The 21,376-nt window shown below is 45.3% G+C and overlaps 1 protein-coding gene across 1 annotated transcript; it reads left to right on the plus strand.

Annotated features, from left to right (window-relative positions):
* Positions 1-322: 322 nt before the first annotated feature.
* Positions 323-21,165, plus strand: CD59 (CD59 molecule (CD59 blood group)). Its single transcript, XM_067749474.1, has 4 exons — positions 323-470; positions 9,623-9,707; positions 13,408-13,509; positions 19,622-21,165. The coding sequence occupies exons 2-4, from the start codon at positions 9,641-9,643 to the stop codon at positions 19,822-19,824; spliced, it is 372 nt and encodes a 123-aa protein (XP_067605575.1). The 5' UTR covers positions 323-470; positions 9,623-9,640; the 3' UTR covers positions 19,825-21,165.
* Positions 21,166-21,376: the final 211 nt, after the last annotated feature.

A 21,376-nucleotide genomic window follows, 5' to 3' on the forward strand; every position in this document is an offset into this window, starting at 1 on the left:
GCTACCAGAGCCCGGGAGCAGAAAGGAGCCTCAGGCTGCAGCCAGGCTGGCTAACCCGACAGCCAGGCCAATTGGGAGCTTGGCAAGGGCACACAAACATTTTGAAAAACATTTTCATATTTTTTTCAACAAAGGAGGAAAATTCATAAGTGTTGGAGTTTCATATTGTTTTTGTTTTCGATAACAAATCGGAGGAAGAACATCATAAACTTTCCGTTTCAGTGTTTTATCATAAAGGTCTTAATCTAGTCCTGGCCACAGGGCTTTTTCTGCACCGGGTCCTGGAGCCCGCAATTGCGCCGTCTCGGGTGACCTTCGCTGGCAAACTGCGGCGCGCAGGGCGAGGCCGGAGTCTGGGCGGGGTGGGGCCGGCGGGAGGAGGCGGAGCCCGCCCCAGCCGAGGCGATATAACGGGACTGGACGACCCTAGCAGGCGTACCCGCGCAGAAGCGGACGACGGGGGCTGGAAGGTGAGGTCTGGGGGCCAGGAGGGGAGCGGAGCCGCGCTCCGAGTCCGGCACTCGGGGATTTGGGCCGGCGCATGCGCCAACGGGCAGCTGGGCCCGGGCCCCTGCCATCGCGGGACTGGGGGGTTTGGAGGGTCCGAGAGGGCCGTGCCCACCCTGCGCCGGCCTCCGCGCCCAGGGACGGCGAGATCCGGCGCCCTTCCCCCCGCCCGCGGCCCGCAGAACTGGTGATTCCTTTGTATACGACCAACGAGAAGGGGGGAGCGGGCGCGCTTTCCAAAACACCCCCAATTCCGCGGGCCCTGCCCTCCATTCTCCTGGGAGTATTTGTTTCGAAATTTGAATCTGAAGGGAAGCTCTTGCAGTTTAGGGAAAAGAAATCGCATCGCACCTTGAAAGGAGGTTAATGCCATCCCTGGAAGTTATGGACATTCTTCTCTTCCTCTGGAGGTTTAAATTTTGAGTTTTAAACAGCAGGGTGGGGTCGTGACTTAGACATTTTGAGTCCAATTTTAGTTTGCTTGGGCCAGCTTGGGCCGCACCCTTCATAGAGTCTAACGGCAGACTTAAGGAAACGTTAAGTAGTGGTTTTCTCCATGGATCCTGGAAATGTACCAGGTAACGTTCCATTTCTCCTCTGACGTAGGTGGCTTCACCCCTTATCCCGGAACTCACACGAAGAGCTGGGATTTGTGACTCACCCTGGCGGTAGTTGTGTGACTTCTGAAACTCGGATCTCGTCCGTGCCCTCGGAGTCTTTGTGAAATAGCGATTTGGCCTGGTTGCCACCTAGTGAAGGCTCTGGCCCAGGCTTCCTCCGGTTTTCCTTTTGACCAGTGCTTTCCTTCTTTCCTATAATGCCTCATGTCCGCTTTGAAAGTGCCTCCTGATTCTTGGCCAGCTGATTCTTTTAAAAATCCTGTTCTTGGCCAGTTTTTTAAGGATATCAGGGGGCTCCAGCTGAGACCTGCCCACCACTCTCAACTGCAATAATTCTATTTCATTCTAAACAAATCAGCCCATACGTTTTACAAACCTAGAGACATAGCCCACACCATATCAGGGTTGCTTGTGATGATAGACATTTCTTGAAAAGGAGGGAGAGACCTCAAATACAGGCGAGATAATCCGAAGATTACTTTGTGTGCAATTCTGAGAATCACAGATCAGGGAAACAGCTCTTTCCTACCACCTTGCTCTCCGTTGTCTAGCTTCATCTGTCGGTGATGATGGCTCTGGAATGCTCCTAAAATAAGTACAATTTGACATGGTTTGCTTGCAGAGAAGTGATGAAGTTCATGTGTGGTCAAGGGCCTGGGCTTGGCACCAGTTTGAGCCTTGGCTCTGCTCTTACTGGCTGCGTAATGCTGAGCATGCTATTTAACCTCATTTTCTTATTGCTAAAATAACAGGCCTTACTTCTTAGGGTGTTATAAGGACACGAATATCTCACCAATTATGAGATAATTCGTGGAAAGGACTCTGTGCGCACCTGGTAAGCGGAGAACAAATGTGGCTGTTAATGTTTCGGTACCCATGTTCCCCGTTGGGGGCAGCTTACTCCCAGTTCTCTAAGGAAGGCACATACAGCTCAGAATGTTAATTGAGGGAGGTGCCTGACTGTGGACCAAATGTGTGAAACTATGGCTTCTGTATTTTCAAACAGAAAACTATAAGGAAAACACCTCATTATGCTGAGTAGCTTGTAAGGTAAAAGTCCAAATAAAAATGGATGTTAGAGTGTGGAGAGCGGGTGTCTAATGGAATTCAGCTTTGACAGCTGCAGGTACAAGCTCTTGAAAAGAAATGCATAAAAAATTCTGGGCCAGCTCCAGAAGAACCTCATGAGCAAAGACGCCATAAACAAAACCAAGCCCAGAGATGCTTGAGAATTTCCGAAGCGGAGGACATGTTATTACTACACCCTATATCTTGTGAAATATCTTCACTACACAGTTGGCTCTCCACGTACAATCTCAAAGGGCAGGGCTGTGACGAAGCTGTCTGGAAAGGGCCCTCTTTGGAGAACTAGAGACTTGAGTTCCTGGAACAAATTGCAAGGAAGGCCCTTCCTTGTTGAGGAAGCTTCCGATTTGTGTAGTTTAGAGAGTTCTGAGATGGTTGTCTCTGGCACCTCAGAGTAACTGGGAGGGGCTGTTCATTATGATGGTGGCTTTCTGTTTGTCTCTACTTGCTGAAGTAATGACTTCTCTGAGCTGAGTGATCTTTGTGTAAGATCAGTGATCTTCTCAGCTTGCCAGGCTGTGTGTGTACAAGGTGATAAGGAGGCAAAGCCCCAAGCCACTAACACTACTGGCCTCCAGGTAATGTTAAGCTACTTGTGAGTTACTGGCCCCTGGTAAATAGAAGGGAGATCCACCCAGTGTGTCTTTGCAACTAACCTGTTGCCTTGGGAATGGGTAATTTCATCCCCTGGGGCCTCCATTAATGTCCTATAAAATAGGAACGTTGGGTTTAATTTTTGAGAATACTTCTAGCCTTAAAGTTTATCAGCCTCTGGGGCTCCAGGCTCCCAGGAACAGAAACTATACTCCCGGGCATCTGTGAATCTTGTGGCAACGTTGCCAATGTAAAATCTCTTCTCTGGTGGCCTGTGTTAACCAATTTATTTCAGAAGCTGAATTCACAAGAAGTTTCCCCACCAGAGAGTTTAACTGTGGTTAAGAGCTCAGACCTGGGTTTAAATGCTGCTCTGCCACGTGCCAGTTCTGAGGTTGGTGTATTCATTTTCTATTACTGTTGAAACAAATCACCACAAACCTAGTGGCTTAACACAACACAAATTTATTAATCTTACAGTTCCATCTGTCAGAAATCTGACCCGGGCCTCACTGGGCTCGCATCAACGTGTCAGCAGGGCTGTGTTCCTTTTTGGCGGCTCTGTGCGAGAATCTGTCCCCTTGACCATTCAAGCTATTGGCACAGTACAGTCTTTGGGGTTGGAGGACTGAGGTGCCATTTCCTGGCTGAGTGTCAGTTAAGGACCATTCTTCACTCCTAGAGGCCACCTGTATGCCTCAGCTGTGACCCCCTTGCTCTGTCTTCAGAATCCCCATGGGTGGGCAAAGTCCATCTCACTCTTTGAATCTTCAGCTCAGTGTGGTCCCCAGTTAGAAATGCTAATTTCTAACTGGGCCCCACCCAAGACCTGCAGAATCAGAACTTAGAGGGTCAGGGCCCAGCAATCTGTGTTTAACAGCCCTCCAGGTGATTCTGATGCCCACTAAAGCTAGAGAACCAATACTGTTACCCTATGTTATTTTCTTCCTGGTCTTTAGTGTTAGTTGGTGTCCACCTCCGCTAGATTGTAAGGTTCTTGAGAGTGGGGCTTCGCCTGGTTCAGCAGTCGCTGTAGCCCAGTGCCTAGCATGGCACCTGCTCAGCTCACAGTGGGCTCATAAATGACCGTTGTGGAGATGACTGGGGGGTAGGTGCCGAGACTGAACTTACTTCGTAGAGTAAATATATGCACCGATGGATTCCTTCAGTTTGTTGGGTCATTGGTGTGTTAAATATTTTATGTTCACATTTATTTCGATTGTTTAGATGGATAGATAGATAGATACATAGATAGGTAGATAGATAGATAGATATTTGGGGGGACTGGCTGGGGTCTTTGGATGGACGGCAACACGTCTTTGTTTTCCTATTTAAAATAATGGAATATAGGCTTACACTGTCCATAAACTGGCTACCCAAAACATTTTCAGGAACTGGATTAGGGGTGCCTGTATTTGTAAATCACCTTGCAACTTGTAGCTTCCCCTTACATCTCAGGTGGATGGAAATGAATAAATAATGATCAGGTTGGTTCTTATTGTAGGATGAGAATCTCTAGTACTTCAGAGATCTTTTGTTTTAACCCCTTGCTGCTTTCTGCTGGCATCTTTCTGCATCATCTCTGATTTGTGATCTCTGCTCTCTGTGTGAACATTTCCAAGTGATGGGGAGTTTTTCACATTTCACCAGGGAATTGATTTCCATATGTGCTGACACTTTGCACAGTGCCTGGCACATGGCAGGGAGGGAGGGAGGGGTGGAGTGATAGCAAGCAGTTGCTCTTAGGAAGCTCAGAATGCCTCCCTAATTGATCCTAATGCTGTCTTTGTAAATTACACAGAATAACCTCTCCCTCTCTTCCTTGGTGGCCATTACCCTATTTGAAGATGGTTACTGTCTCTGACTATACTTTTCCAAATAGGACAGCCCTGGTTTATCCCAACCGTTTCTCCTGGCTTTTACAGCTGTGTACTTTGCTGTCCTGATAAACTGGAAGAAATTCAGAAATCTGGCACCTAATAGTAAAAATATTATTTCCAGCTCAGGTCTAAGCCCAGGACAGAGTAACCCCAGGATTGTGTGTGCATTTGTCTGTTCCTTAAAGTGCCACGTAACATTTTAGCCCATAGTGAGCTTTAAAACCCTCAAGTCTTATTTTTATATTTTATCATTCTATAAAATCATTATTACCACTTCACAAATTAGGAACTGAAGTAAAGTAGTTGGCTGCATTAAGGTTATATAAATTGACAGCAGAGTGGGATTAGAATATAGGTCTTTCAGGACAACTAGAAAATCACACAAGCCTCATTTTTTTTTTTTTTTTTACAAATATAGGGTGTGACTAAAGTAACTATTTTTAGACATAGGAGAATATATACCCATGAAATATTTTTTACCTTAATGTAGCAAATTTTGAAAGGTGGTATATATTTTTAATACTTAATCAGGTGGAGTAGTAGAAAAATTAAAACTTAAGCTGCAAGTGAAATGACACCTAAGTACATTAAAATATTCTTCACTCATGTTGAGAGCTCTTTCTATAAAAAGGTTCATTGTTAAGAAAATATACTTAAGCATAAATAAGATGCTCATAATTCTACCATGCTGTTAATCCCATGATCCAAAATTTTCGGAAAAGTGGGAAGGTGTTCCAAGCATTTTTTTATACGAGTGTGTATATATGTGTGTGTGTGTGTGTGTGTGTGTATTTTTTTTTAAGACAAAGTAATAAAATTATAGCTATTTTAAACTGGCTTTTTTTCTTAATACATTGTGAATAGCCTTCCATGTCTGTTACTCTTCATGGCTGTGTAGTTCCCCACCATGGAAGTGTACCATAATTTACTCATCTTCTTGTTGGAAATGTATGTTACCAAATTTTTACTATTTTAAACAATGCTTATATATCCTTGACTGTTACTTATTCCTCTGGTGAAAAGCCTATTTGGCGTGCCCCTGAAGGAATTCCCTTTAGAGTCAACTTCAGAGCCACCCAGGAAAATCTGTCCAGACTTCCTAAGGCTGGCTCCAGACGTGTCCTATGACTCCCAAATGGTGTTTTCCAATAGGCTCACCTATCTTATTCTGTGCACCTTTTCCAGAATGACTTTGCGTCTACGGCCATACCACCCTAAACGCGCCCCATCTCATCTGATCTCAGAAGCTAAGTAGGGTCGGGCCTGGTTAGTACTTGGATGGGAGGCAGAATGACTTTGGGCTGTTTCCAATAATTAAATCCATTTAAATGAGTCTCAATATGTTTAGAAAAGAGTGATGAGGTCTTCTGGATGCATCTTGCATCTAAGTGTTTGGTTGGGTGGATTGAAAAAGTAACGGCAGCTCTCGGTTCATCTACCATCTGATCTACACTTAACTTACGGGCATCATTTTTAAATTTAAAATGGAGGATGTTTTAGACTAGGGGGAAGAGTTTCAAGCCATGAGGTGCGGTTCTCTTTTTAATTCTGTAACAGACTTGCCAGAAGACAGGTGATCTATGACTACTAAAAGGGAAAGTTTTGTAATGTGCGGAGTTTCCTATTTCTAATTATAAAAATAATGCTTGGCTCATTATAGAATATTTGGGGAGGTATGGCAAAAAGTAAAAGGTCAGGAAGAGAAATAAGAGATTATAAATAATCCTGCTTAGTGTTTACTACTATCAGCAGCATTTTGGAGGGCATTTATAAAATAGCTTTAAAACAATCAGCTATTTTCTGTCCCCCACCCCTGCCATTTCATAACAACATATCGCTCTTGGAAATTCATATTTTAGTAGTGGTTAATGAAGACCTGGTCTTCCGATCCGAACAGCTCAACATCCGTACACTGATCACTTCCTCTCTCTGCCACACCCTCCACCCGCCAACACCCCCTCCCTGCCCAATTTCTTTTCCTGGGAACCTCGGGACTTCCCAGTGATACTCATGGTGGCTACTGCTTTTTGAGGGCCTTCTTTGGCCAGGCACCATGCTGTGCAGTACCTGTGATTATCCCTGTGTTTACTTGGTGAAGAAGGGAGGCCCAGAGGTTGAGTAACACACGGCAATAAGTGGCAGAGCCAGAAATATTCAAGACTTTGTTCACCGGTCGACGAGAAAGCCTGTCCCTAGACCAGTTCACTGTGCCGTTTCCGCAGCTTTTGTTAAGAGATGAGCCTTTCTTAGTAGACCCTTCTTTCTGATGCGTGTCATCAAGGGCGAGTTCACTGCGCTGCACCCTCTTTGTTGTAATGGTGTTATTCATGCCAAGGACCATTCCAAGGGAAGTCTCCTGGAGCTTGCAGCTCCTGCCAGCCCGCCGCCCTTCCAGCACCTACCCGCCCCCGTCAGGAGGTCCCTCCCTCCTCCTCCAGTAGGGCTACCTGAGGAAGCAGATGTTCTTAACTTTTAGGGAGAGTCTGATGCTCTCCGCGTCCCTGTTCGGGGACCTCAGATGGGTGCCTTCCTCTCCTGTTCTCTCGCAGCACTTCTTCCCAGCCCCAGGCCTGCCTAAGCTGAGTGTGTGAATCATCCTTTCTACCCAGATGCCCCCGAGCATGAGGAACCAGGCAGGGAGCTGGGGTGTGCTGGGCCTGGGCCACTGGCTGGGGGGTTGGTGGCGCGGGAACGCTGTGATTCTCTCCCTTGACCCATCTGGCTCCCAACAGACGGCATTGCAGGGGCGTCAGGTGCTGGCAGGCGGGGCAGGGGCCTCTCCCTGAACTATTAGGATGCAGAGACCTTGCTGCCTCCATCTCTCAGGCTCAGGGAACAAGAGAGCCTGGAGAGGCCAATAGTCTGACCCGGAGGTATGGACGTGCCTGACTTTGGGCAGGAAATCTGGGTGTGGTCAGGAAGGGAGTCCAGGGTGAGGTAGGAAGCGGTGACAGCCACCACTTTTCTGTGACTGTCAAGCACATAGTTAACTTATCTCACCTCAGTCTCCTGGTGTGGGAAAGCGCCCATGTACCTGCCCCTTGTCATAGGTGAAGAGAACGAGGCTCGGTAGCCATGGCAGAGCCAGACCTCGTGTCCAGGTCTTCGCCAGCCCAGTCTGAGCTTCTGACCGCTGGCCTCGGGCAGCCTCAGGTCCTCACCGCACAGGGGTGCTGTGGGCAGCTACGCCCCAGGAGGGTCAGCCCGGTGGCGGGGGGCATTAGTAGGCTGTGGTAGGTGTTGCAGGTACCAGAGGGAAGTGGGGGGTATTCAACCTGTAAAGAAAGGCCAGGCCCAGTTAGATTTTCTCCCCACTTTCCCACACGTCAGCAAGCAACCTGTCTCTCTCCCGGGCGTGGCTTTACTCAATGGCGTCTTCTTTGGGCAATGCCAGGCCCTGCCCTGTTCGCTTCCCAATTCTCCCCGGCCTTCCTCAGCCAACTCCTCAGCATCACATGACCTTCAGAGGTGTGAGAGATGCCATTTCCAACCCAGAGGAGGGCAGGGCCCACCCACCAAGAGCCCCGTCTGTCTACCAGGCAGAAATCCTGGCCTGTGCGGCCCAGGAGAATAGAATGTGGAGCTGCCCTGGTTTGGGGCAGCTGCTGCCTCCTCGTTGGAGGATGGCCTCAGGGGAGTCGGGGTAGGGTCGGGAGACTCCTTAGATCTACTGCTCATGATTTGGACTTAGGCAAGTTAAAAACCTCCCTGTGGGGACTTCCCTGGTGGTCCAGTGGTTAAGACCTCACCTTCCAGCGCAGGGGGTGTGGGTTCGATCCGTGGTCCTGGAGCTAAGATCCCGCATGCCTCAGGACCAAAAAGAAACCAAAACAGAAGCAATATTGTAACAAATTCAATAAAGACTTAAAAAATGGTCCACATAAAAAAAAAATCTTTAAAAAACAAATAATAGGGCTTCCCTGGTGGTGCAGTGGTTGAGAGTTCGCCTGCCGATGCAGGGGACACGGGTTCGTGCCCCGGTCCGGGAGGATCCCACATGCCGCGGACCGGCTGGGCCCGTGAGCCATGGCCGCTGAGCCTGCGTGTCCGGAGCCTGTGCTCCGCAACGGGAGAGGCCACAGCAGTGAGAGGCCCACATACCGCAAAAAATAATAATAATAATAATAAAGTCTAAAAAAAAAAACCCTCCCTGTGTCTTGGCCTCCTGCTCAGGTAAAAGGAGGGTTCAAGGTGTTTCAGCCCTCCCCTCTTCTCCCCTGATGCTCACTGCCACACATCTAGGCATTAATGTAATGGGGACTTGTCACCAGAGGTACCTGGAACCCCTCCTTACTTTTCCAGAGTGATTAAGGAGGAGGTGGGGAGCCAGAGCTTCTGTGCACGCTAAGCCTTTGCTTCCTGTTCTGAAGGCACACTGGTGCCCTCCAGAGTTACCCCTTCCATCTGATGCACTTAGTGGCGTGGCCTGGAGAAGTGGCCCTCACTGGGCTCAGGCTCAATTCAGCCAGCAGCTGGGGGTGGGGCCTGCAGAGCTGAAATCGCAGGTGCTGCATTATGTACTTTGTTAATATTCTCATTTGAGTCAGCGACCCTGAGGGGGAAGACAGTGCTGTCCCACTGCTCAGTCATGAACACTGAGGCTCAGAGGAACTGAATTTATTCAAGGGTGCACGGCTACTGTAGGTGAGAGCTGGGGTGGGCCCGGTGTGCTTTGACTCCCTGCAGCTGCCCCTCCCACCAGGCCCGGCAGCATTTCTTCAGTAAGCCAAGGTCTCAGCCAGGGAGGGAGCAAGCACGGCCCCACCTGAGAGCACCCTAGGGTCATCGCACCCAGCCCGGACATTCCCTGCTTTCTTGGTCTGCTCACTCCTTCCCATGTTTCCTGAAGCCCCCAGGCCTTCCACCTCTTGGTTTCTGAGATACCCGGCAATCACCTGTTGGTTCATGACCATGCTTTGTGCTCCTTTCTTCCAGAATCTGTAGCCGGTCACAATGGGAAGCAAAGGAGGGTTCGCCTTGTTCGGGCTCCTGTTCAGCCTGGCTGTCGTCTGCCATGTAGGTGAGTGGTCCACAGGGACGTGAATCTGGATCAGGTAGGCCACCTCGGCCCTAAACTTTTTCTTAGGCCTCAGGAAGACCAAGCTGATGCCACAGACCTCGGGCCGAGCTTCCGTTCTTTCGCCACCAGTGCTACAGGTCCAGGGTGGTGTGACTGCTCCTTCCTGTGTTACGGCCCTACCCTGAGTGGAGCACCTTCCTGAGTTACAGTTCATCCTGGGTGACAGAGCTGCTTGAGTGGGGAGCGATTACACTGAGCTGCTTAAGTTTCACCCCGTTCACCACCCGCCGCTGGGGCTACCGATGGATGCCATCTTTAGGGTGCTGAGCCCAGCCGCCCGCCCTGGGCTTCTCCTGTGTGATGCTGCTGCTGCTTGTAGCATTCACGTGCCAATCACTATTCTCAGCATTTTACATGTATTTACTTATTTAATCCTCATGTCCACCCTGTGGAGCAGGGACTATTTTTCTTGCCATTTTACAGGTGACAAGACTGAGGCCCAAAGAGATTAAATAACTTGTAAAATATCACACCAAAGTGGTGCAGCCAGAATTTGAACCCAAATAAGCCTGGCACCAGAGTGTCTGCCCCAGCTCCTTCTCGGGGCCACCCCTCCCTGCCTGCTGGAGATCCTCGTTACCTCTGTAACAGTAGGAACACCTGTGTTATTTGCTTTGCTTCACTGTAAACATCAAAGGTCATTTTCTGCCTATGTCACGTTGGTACTACTAACTGTTATTATTTTTTTTTTTTTTGCGGTACGCGGGCCTCTCACCGTTGTGGCCTCTCCCGCCACAGAGCACAGGCTCCGGACGCGCAGGCTCAGCGGCCATGGCTCACGGGCCCAGCCGCTCCGCGGCATGTGGGATCCTCCCGGACCGGCATGAACCCGTGTCCCCTGCATCGGCAGGCGGTCTCTCAACCACTGCGCCACCAGGGAAGCCCTACTAACTGTTATTTCTGAGGGGTGGGGACAGGAGGCAGAAAAGGAAGTAGCCATGCGGTGGGCACTACAGAGGCATCTGCATTTTGGAGCATGTCTTAGAGCTTGTAGCTTTAGTAGCTCCCATATGGTGAATGCTTACTAGGTACTAGGGCCTGTACCCGACCCTGGCTCATTTAATCCTTCCAGCCATCCTGTGAGGGCTCCGTACTATTACGCCCATCTTACAGTTGAGGAAACGGAAGCAAAGAACAAAGTAGCCCAAGGACATGATTGCACAAGTTTTCCCTTTCTGAGAAAAGACAGAAGTCACGACCCCCCTCCCTCCCCACGTCTGTTGATTGTAGTCACGGAGGTTTGTAATGTGGTTCGCTATGTTACAATATACGTTGTCTTAATTCTTCTACCCAGTGAATTTTCTGTAGGAAGAATAGCCTGGTCATACCTGCTTTCCAGCAGTCTACGTTTGTTTATGGATCAGGCTTGGGTTTGGCGCTGTTAGCTGTTCTGTGACGGGTCTCGGGGGCACTTAGGTTTTTCCTGAGGGAGTTGGAGTGTGAAGAAGATCCCCTCCACCCTGGCTAAGTAGCTAGAATATCAAACAGCCACTGACTTATTGCTTTGCCCCTGACCCGGTCTCCCCCATAACTGGTCCTGGTTTCTTCTCCTTCCCACTCAGGACAATTAGAAGAACATCACGGTAAATAAACCAAGCGTGGGCTTCAGAACTGATCGCCTGGGTGTGAGTCCCAGCTCTCCTTTTAGTAGCCGTGTGACTTTTGACAAGTTAGTTAACATCTTGGTCTTAATTTTCTCTTGAAAAATGGGGATGGAGATCCTTGAGCCTGCCTCTTATAGCAGTTCTCTGAAGATTGAAAGTTTAGGTATTTGAACACTGTGTTAGCTGTGAATATTTCTGCCTCACAGAAGTTCCAAAGGTGAGCTCTCTTTCCTCTGTCTGAAGGTTTGACCTGGCCATTTAAGATGTTATAGGGACTTCCCTGGTGGCGCAGTGGTTAAGAATCCACCTGCCAATGCAGGGGACACAGGTTTGAGCCCTGGTCCGGGAAGATTCCCACATGCCGCAGGGCAACCAAGCCCGTGCACCACAACTACTGAGCCCGTGTGCCATAACTACTGAAGCCCGCGTGCCTAGAGCCTGTGCTCCACAACAAGAGAAGCCACTGCAATGAGAAGCCCGCGCGCCACAACAGAGTAGCTCCTGCTCGCTGCAACTAGAGAAAGCCTGCCTGCAGCAATGAAGACCCAATGCAGCAAAAAATAAATTAATTAATTAATTTTTTTAAAAAGATGTTATAGAGAGCTTCACTCCTATCTGTGCTCAGGAAGTGAGGAGCCACTTTCTTCTGGCCTTTGGAGAATTCCTCTTCCTGGTGATGAACTTTGGCCTTAGAACTAAAAGTCAGCTCTTGGGTTCTAAAACCCACATTTCGTCTTGGTTTAACCATGCCATTCTTTTATGAGGTTTTACATATTTCATCTTTGAAAATGTCTTTTCACACCGATAGGTACTTCCAAATACTGATTACGTGGCAGAAGCCATGTGGCCAGAAGAAGGTGATCTCTTATTGTAGCAAAGAGTATGTCCACATGAATCAGGAAAACTTGCTTCCAACTCTTCCCATCACAGATGTGGAATATGACTCATCTTTTTCCATCACCATTGTTGTAAAAACAGAGAAGGGAAAATAATCCAGTGAAACTTGAAGTCGAGCCACCAAAGATGAATCCTAAGAACATGAGTGGGAGCGGTAGTCATTTTTCAAATTGGGGAACCAGAGGCATTTGCTTCTGATATAAGTCGACCCTCGTGTTCAGTGTCACTGTGCATGTCTTCCCACCCACATGGGTTTAAAGTGTATGGCTGCTGCCTGCCCCTTGACTGTGTTTGCTTCTGGCGATGGGTCAGTCCCTCAGCAGAGAACAGCTGCAGTGAGGACGCCTTATCCCAGAGGCCATCAGACTTGTTCTGCAGAGGTCCAGATAGTAAATATTTCAGGCTTTGCAGGCCAAGAGACAAAAATCAAGGATATTATGTAGGCTTTTATATAAATAAGAGAGAAAACAAATTTCTCCAAGTTTTTAATTGGCAGAATTCAAAAATTTAATAATTGAGTACAATTATTTATAGTACAGATCTACTAATGAGAAGAATGGAATTCTTTCTGGGAGAATAACATTTTGCTTACTTGGGATTCAAAAGTTAGTGTTCCCCGTCATCAAATTGGTTGCAAACGTTCATCTGTTAATACTGATCTGTAATGAGATGTCATGCATTTCGTCTTGGAGCATGTCTTTTCACACAGATAGGTACTGCCAAATACTGCTGATCAGTCCGTGAGAATGTTACGTGATAGAGCATATTCATTGCTTGGAAGGTGTCTATAGAATTCTGTTAGTTTATCCTCTTAATGGATTCCTTTTAATATGTCATTGCATTGCAGATTAATCACTTCCGGTTGAAAGTAGGAAAAAGCTTCTCAATTGCACAGTTAAATGGATTTTGAAATCTGGAAATTCCCTTTGCACTTGCCTCAGGGTCCAAAAAACTGCTGCTGGAACTGTAGTTTGAGCTTGGAAAAATACATCTGCTGCAGATATATGTGGGAAGGAAGCCCACTCTGAGTTGCTGACCTCTGACCCACACTAATGGAGCTGGTGGGCTTGCTTCTGCTGCCGGGAGGGTGAGTCATTGCTGGTCTACCAGGTTCTGACGGGCATTCTTCCTGATCCTAGGTCACAGCCTGGAGTGCTACAACTGTATTAACCCAGCTAATGGCTGCACTACCACTGTCAATTGTTCACGTAATCAAGATGCTTGTCTCATCGTTAAAGCCGGTAAGAGCCTCCCCCTCCCCCTCTTCCTGAGTGTAATGGGATGAAGAGAGCCTGGGAAGAGATCTGTGCCGCTCTCATTCTTGTTAGACTCGTATTCAACAAGTAATAGCTACCATTTAATAGCACCAGTTGTGTGCGGCACTAAGCACTTTCCATTTGTTTTTTTATTTAATATTTCCCATCTACCACTCGGGGTAACATTTTATTCCCGTTTGGTAAATGAGGAAACTGAGACTCAGGTTAAGCAACAGACTAAGGTCAAGGAACGAGCTCAGGATCTGAACGTGGGAACCCATCTAATTCCAACACTTGTGCTCTTAACAGCAACACTGGCTGCCTCGCAAACTTTTGAGAGCCTGCCCTGTGCCAGAGCCTGAGCTAGGAGGTTGGGGTGCAGAGATGAAGAAAGGAGATGATGAAAATTGTGAAAGAGGCCTGTGTAGCTATTACAGATGTCTTTATTGATACCCGTGTCTCATTCCTTGGGGAATTTAATACATACAGAGTCCTGAGGGGACTCAAGCTGAGCTCAGAGGACAGGTAGGAAGTAAGAGGACTAAGAGAGGAAGGGTGTTCCCAAGAAAGGCAACAGTAGCTACCGAGGCTTGGTGGCCTCAGAGAACAAGGCACTCGTGGGCTTGGGGTAGGGAACTGGCAACATTGACAAATTTTGTCAAGTCTGCATTTTCCAAATTGGTTAGACTATGGAATCGCTTCCTCCATAAATCCTATTAAAATAGAATTTAGGAAACCTGATTGAAAGGAGGAGGAGTTTCACTTCCCCAGAAAGGAAGAATCCCTCAATAAGTAAGGATGAATTAGAATTATCCTGTTTAAAGAACAGGAGTACCTCATAATTTTGATATAAACTCCTGGAATACAGCTCAGATTCCAAGGTCTACATGTAAGGTCCTTGATTCTGTAGGCGACAGTTCCTCTGCCTCACCTGGAGGACTGTATTAACTCATTGTTAATGTAGAAAGCATAGTGAGGCCCCCAGAGAGAATAGTCATTCACTCCACAAATATTTGAGCACCAATTATCTATGAGCACAGAGACCTACTTCTTAACCCTGATTGTCTGTGTCTCTTGGACCCCCACTACAAAAAGTATAATTTCCAAATGAGAGAATAAAGGCAATATTATGTGTAGAATAAGTATTAGATTATCAGTTAGAAGCTTTGAGCTCTGATCTCTGTCTTGCCACCAGTAAGTTCTTCCGGCCTCTCTTTTTTATTGATGAAGTGGGTGTGTCAGATGGTAGAGGTGGAGAGAAGGAAAGAGGGAAGTAGACTAGACTAGGAAACAAATCCCATTGTTTCCTACCTGAATGGTTAAACTTTCATTTTAGTTGTTTCCAACATTATTGAAGTATAATTGACAAATAAAAACTGTATATGTTTAAGGTGTACAACATGGCAATTTGATATACATATACATTGTGAAATGATTACTGCAATCAATCATTGTTACCTTTCTGTGTGTGACGAGAACACTTAAGATCTACCCTGTTAGCAAATTGCAAATAGACAATAAGTCTTGTTAACCACAGTCATAATGCTGTACATTAGATTCCCCAGAATTTACTCATCTTATAATGAACTGTTATGCTTTGTAAAAATGATTAATGTAAACAAGGAGGCACGTCTATTAGAATGGCCAAAGTCTAAAACACTGACAGTACCAAATGCTGGCAAGGATGTGGAGCCCCAGGAGCTCTCATTCATTGCTGGAAGGAATATAAATTGGTACACAGTATGTACTCTCACCATAAGATTCAACAGTTGCATTCCTTGATATTTACCTAAATGAGTCAAAAAATTATGTCCACTCAAAAACCTACACATGGATGTTTATAGCAGCTTTATTCATAATTACCCAAACTTGGAAGCAACCAAGATGTCCTTCAGTAGATGAATGGATAAATAAACGGTGGTACCTCCAGAGAATGGACTAAAAAGAAATGAAGTATCAAACCATGAAGAGACATGAAGGAAACTTAAATATGTATTACTGAATGAAAGAAGCAACTCTGGGAAAGCTACATTGTCATGATTCCAACTATGTGATGTTTTGGAAAGGGCAAAACCAAGGAGATAATAAAAAGGTCAGTGGCTGCCAGGGGTTAAGTGGGGGAGGAGGGAGGGATGAATAGGAGGAGCACAGGATTTTTCGGGCAACGAAGCTAGGACTCTGTGTGATACTATAATGATGGACACATGTCATACATTTGTCAAACCCTATAGAATGTACAACACCCAGAGTGCACCCAAATGTAAATAATGGACTTTGGGTGACGATGATGAGTCCATGTAGGTTCATCAGTTGCAACAAATGTACTGGCGGGAAATGTTGATAGTGAGGGAGGTTGTTTGGGGTGGAGGTGGGGCTATCGGGGCTCTATGGGAACTATGTACTTTCTGCTCAATTTCGCTGTGAATCTAAAACTCCTCTCAAGTATAAAATCTATTTTTTTAAGGATAATGTGAATCTTAAATAATTTTCTTCTTCTCATGAACATAGGTCCCAAAACTTCAGCTAGACATGTGGTAACAGCAGTTCTTGAAATATAGATATTCAAACCTTACAGTAAGGCAGATAGTAACAGAACATCTAAATGCCCCTCCGACTCTGATTGACGTCAGCCTGGGAGAGGCGAGGCACACTGTCATAAACAGGAATCAAAGGCCAGGCATACATTGGAGAAATTATTTAATTAATCTGGCCACATTGTCTCCCCAGCTGTGAAATAGGAATACTTACCTCCCGGGGTCAGTGGGGCAGTTAGTGGAGAAATGTGCGTGCTAGCGCTGTGCGGATTCAGTCTAGAAGAGAGACAGATGGGCGCTACTTCAGCCACTAATTTACTGGCGTCCTGGCTAGGTCCTGGAAATATAAACCATGTACGGAGAGTCTGGCAGAGCCTTTGATGACAGTGCCAAGCAATCATTTCTGTAATGACCTTTCAAATAAGGGACACACTGAAGGATGCCTAAGGCAACTGGGGACTACTGCTTGGTAAAGGCAGACTCAAGGCAAATCTTCAAAGAGCGGGGAGGCTGTGCCTAGCAGAGAGAGAACCTTTAACATTCCGGTGACTCTGTGATATGATCCACTTTTCCTCGGGTGATTCTGACAGTGGCTTTGGTGAGAAGCTCACCATTGAAGGTTGTTCTGCAAATAAGATCATTCAAGGAAAGTGCTTGGCTCACTGCAGGACACGTAGTAAGTGATTAATTGGTAGCAATTATTAATAAATTACTATCTGCTCTCCCCAAGCTGTTAGGTTTCCCTAATTAACATTTTGGTGACTTTCATGCTTTCGCAGTTCCAAAGCCTGATGACTACTACATAAGACAGTAACTTGTCCTATTCAACAGCATTCTTTAGTACAGTATTAGAAGCATCCACTTAAATATTTATGATCCAAGCAGGTAGAGTCACTGGAACACTCTTATCTGGCCTCTGCCACTTGACCAGACTTCATTAAAATCCAGGCCAAACACTCATCTCCTCTGAGGGGGAGGACAGAACAGTTATACCTGCAGTTATAAACTTAGAAGTTTTGTTCTGAGCTGTGAATGAAATAGAATAAACTAGTTATTGGCCTTAAATAAGGAAATAAGCATCTGTATTTTTTTCTTTCCAACACAGAAGAAAAGAAAATGATTCCAGGGCGGGGACCAACCTTCTATATCTGTGTGTCCTCAGCATCTAGTACAACTAACTTCTCTTCTCTCTCAGCTCTCACTTTTTTAAAATATTTAACGTAATTTTTCTCAATGTTAAGTCACTATAAGCTAATTGGCATCATATATCTTGGCCTGCATCTTCCTTTGTGTGTAAAAATTGGGACCATAGTGGCACGTTCTTTTGGAAAATTTTCCTGCTTTACGGAATAATCTAATGATTTTTAAAGGAAGTTTAAGCTATGTTTAAAATAAATTCATCCAGTGATTTTTTATTTTAAATCTCAATCTACAGAGACATGTATAAATGAAAGATAGCCTTCTGTGAGGGTAACACTGTTAAATTACTTGGGAATCTTTCCAGAGAAAAGTAGTATACTCACCCCCACACATAGACTTTATACAGGTGGGTCACATTCTACATGTTGTTCTGCATCTAGGCTTTTTTCTATTGAGATATAATTCACATATCTCAGTTCCAAAGTACATTTTAAAGTGCGCAATTCAGTGGCCTTTAGTATATCCACAACTCTGTACGACTATCACCACTCATTTTCAGAACATTATTATCACCCCAAAAGGAAACCCCATACCCGTTAGTGGTCACTCCGTATTCTTCCCTCGCCCATACCCCGGCAGGGAGCACTATCTACTTTCTGTCTCCACGGATTTGCCTATTCTGGGCATTTAGATATAAATCAAACCATACAGTGTTGTGGTCCTTTGTGACTGGCTCCTTTCACTAGCATAATGTTTTTTTGTTTGTTTGTTTTTTTAAAGTATATAATCTATTATTTTTTTTAATTTTTTTATTCATTTATTTATTTTTGGCTGCATTGGGTCTTCGTTGCTGTTCGCGGGCTTTCTCTAGTTGCAGCGAGAGGGGGCTACTCTATGTTGCAGTGCACGGGCTTCTCATTGCGGTGGCTTCTCTTATTGCAGAGCACAGGCCCTAGGCACAGGGGCTTCAGTAGTTGTGGCTCGCGGGCTCTAGAACACAGGCTCAGTAGTTGTGGTGCACGGGCTTAGTTGCTGCACAGCACGTGGGATCTTCCTGGACCAGGGATCAAACCCGTGTCCCCTGCATTGGCAGGCAGATTCTTAACCACTGCACCCCCAGGGAAGTCCCTGCTCATAATGTTTTTAATGTTCACCCATGTTATTGGATATATCAGTACCTCATTCCTTTTTATGGCCAAATAATATTCCATTGAATGGATATACCACATTTTGCTTATCATTTACCATTTAATGGACATATGGGTTGTTTCCACTTTTTAGGTGTTTTGAATAATGCTGCTATGAACATTCGTGTATAAGCATTTGTGTGAACATAGTTTTCAATTCTCTTGGGTAATATATTTACCTAGGAGTAGAATTACTAGGTCATATGGTAACTATTTTTAACCTTTTGAGGAAATGCCAGACTTTTCCAAGATACCTGCACCACTTTACCTTCCCACGAGCAATATTTGAGGATTCCAATTTCTTTGCTTCCTTGACACCACTTGTTATTTTCCAATTTCTTGACTATAGCCATCCTAATAGGTGTGAATTGATCCTCACTGTGGTTTTGATTTGTATTTTCTTAATGGCTAGTGACGTTGGGCATCTTTTCATGCACTTATTGGCCCTTTGTATATCTTTGGAGAAGTATCTATACCCTTTGCCCATTTTTTAATTGGGGTGTCTTTTTATTATTGAGTTGTAAGAGTGTTTCATAGATTCTGTATACTATACTCTTATCGGATATATGATTTGCAAACATTTTCTCACTTTTTGTGGGTTTTGTCTTTTTAATTTTTTAAAATAGTGTTCTTTGAAGCACAAACGTTTAATTTTGTTGAAGTCCAATTTAACTATTTTTCTGCATTTTAAAAAAACCCTCAAACTCCTCCCATGTCAATACACATGGTCTGTGGCATTCCTTATCTGCATGGAACTTCGTTGTGTGGAACTCTACCATAATTTATTCAAGTGCTTTTTTATTAACCGACTGTCTTTTCGTTTCTTGTTGCTACAGATAGTAGTGCAGTGACCATTCTTGAGCATATATCTTAACCTTTTTTCAAGTAACTTCATAGGGTAAATTCTAGAAGTGGGATTCCTGGATCAAAGAGGGCATGTGTTTAAAAATCTTTGTAACTCTCTCAAACATTAGTATGATTGCCTGTTGCCTTCCATATACACACAACTGTATTGGCTCTGATGAGACTCTGCTTTTATGGAAAAGTTCCATTCAGAGCTGGATCATTATTTACTTAATTTTTCCCCTTTATAAGCTAACTGGGATACATATTTTTACCCAAATGTCTCTATTTCCCCAGGATAAGTTCTAAGAAGTAGAACTGCGAGTTCAAAGACAGGTGCAGCATTTTACCTGCTTGAGTGCTTATCTTTGCGTGTGTGTATTTCCCCCACAGTGCCAATGAAAACTTACTACCAGTGTTGGATGTTTGACCGTTGCAATTTCGAAGCCATTGCGAAAGCCTTAGATGAGAAGGAGCTTAAGTACCACTGCTGCCAGAAGAACCTGTGTAACAAAAGTGACGGGACGAGTATATCAGGGAAAACAGCTCTGCTGGGCATCCTGCTGCTGGTGGCGGTCTGGAGCTTTTGTCTCTAAATCTACACCAGAAGGGCTTCTCCTAAATCTCCTGTTTCTGTATACTCCTCATTTCCTGTGCTGCTGCGTTCCAAAGGCTTTATATTTTCCAGCTGGATCCTGTTGGGAAAGACTAAAACTAGCTTGAGCAAGTTAGATTAGAGAGAGGAACTCAGAGGGACCCTAAAGACCAGTTCTGTTGGCAGAGAAGACCTGTTTGAGGGAAAAAGTTTGAGTGAAGTGCATGTGATTTGAGTAAAGTTGTATGCTTCTTACTCTGCTCTTTGCAGTGACAGCTTGAGTAGATTCTCTGCAGTCCTCAGCTATTTCCCTCTGGTTCCTTGGATGTAGTTAATGTGATCAGTACTTTTTTGGGTGACTGGGGCAGGGGGCTCCTTTTCAACAGTCTCTCACAAGGTATGCATTATTCTCGCCTTTCATGGTCCCTGTATTGCCAGGTAGGCATGGTGCATGTTCCAGGTGTGGGCTGGGGACAATGAGATTCTTACTGACTGTTGTATTCTCAGCTAGAAGGTGACTGGCTGGGAAGGAGGTAAGCTTTCCAGATGGCAGGGCACGGAAGCACAAGGTTTATCTTTAGAGAGGTACCAGAGGCTGAAATCTGTGTTTTCTTCTGTCCCTAAATTTTGTATTGTCTTTGCTGTCTTTCAGTAGAAAAACGCAGTAACATAAATTAATGGTGTGTTAAAACTATCCCTCCCACTCCCCGTCTTTTTTATTGGAATGGTAGGCTGTCTTAGCTTTGTCACAGACAGTTAAAAACTAAACATTTGAATATTCTATGTTACTTGTGACTTGCAGTTATTAAGGGTGCTTATTTTAAATGTTACTGGTAGGAAAACTCTTCATATGTGTGTGTATAATACATGAATGGAAAAGGAGGAGCCTTTGGGGTTGCGATTTGAGATTTCCAAATGTCATCATGAATAGTAACAGGTCTGCAGGGATGTGTTTTACCTGCCGACATCCAGCCTGTTGGCTCCTAGCTGAGTCAGCACAGATAGTGTCAAATACATCTGTAAGGGCTGTTAGCGTAATCACAAGTGCTGAGGCTTTCAGAAGCGCTACCGGTTTCCTAAAAAGTGATACACCTTTTCAGGAGGACAAAGTTTTGCCTCTTTCTTGTGGGTACTGGTGAATAATTTAAGATCCAGTAGACAGTGACATTTGTATGCTTACAGTCTTGGCTATATTTAACAGCATAGTCTGACTTTTGCCGACGCGAGTGGAATTTATTGATTAACATTTAAAAAAAAAAAAAAAAAACACCTTGATTATGTGATCTGTTGGACAAACCAGAATGAATACTGCCTTTCTGAAAATAAAATCTCATCAAATGCATGAGTGTGGTGATTGGCCCAAAGGGTAACAACATAGGTGACACGCCCAATGGTAGCAACTGAAAGAAGAGATCTTGGACAGTACCAGATTTCTTCTGTTGATGCCATTACTTAAACACAGACCAATAGAGGCTTCCTCATCAAAACCTAGCATTACCTTGGTGCTCTGTGTTCCCTATTGGCTCAGAGCTTTTCCTTACATCATCTTTAAT

Source organism: Pseudorca crassidens, chromosome 9 (genome assembly GCF_039906515.1).
Source record: "Pseudorca crassidens isolate mPseCra1 chromosome 9, mPseCra1.hap1, whole genome shotgun sequence".
Taxonomy (NCBI): domain Eukaryota; kingdom Metazoa; phylum Chordata; class Mammalia; order Artiodactyla; family Delphinidae; genus Pseudorca; species Pseudorca crassidens.

Coding starts and splice junctions, on each gene's coding strand:
- CD59 (XM_067749474.1), top strand. CDS start 9,641: ATGGGAAGCAAAGGAGGGTTCGCCTTGTTCGGGCTCCTGTTCAGCCTG. Junction 9,708..13,407: donor GGCTGTCGTCTGCCATGTAG/GTGAGTGGTCCA, acceptor TCCTGATCCTAG/GTCACAGCCTGGAGTGCTAC. Junction 13,510..19,621: donor TTGTCTCATCGTTAAAGCCG/GTAAGAGCCTCC, acceptor TTTCCCCCACAG/TGCCAATGAAAACTTACTAC.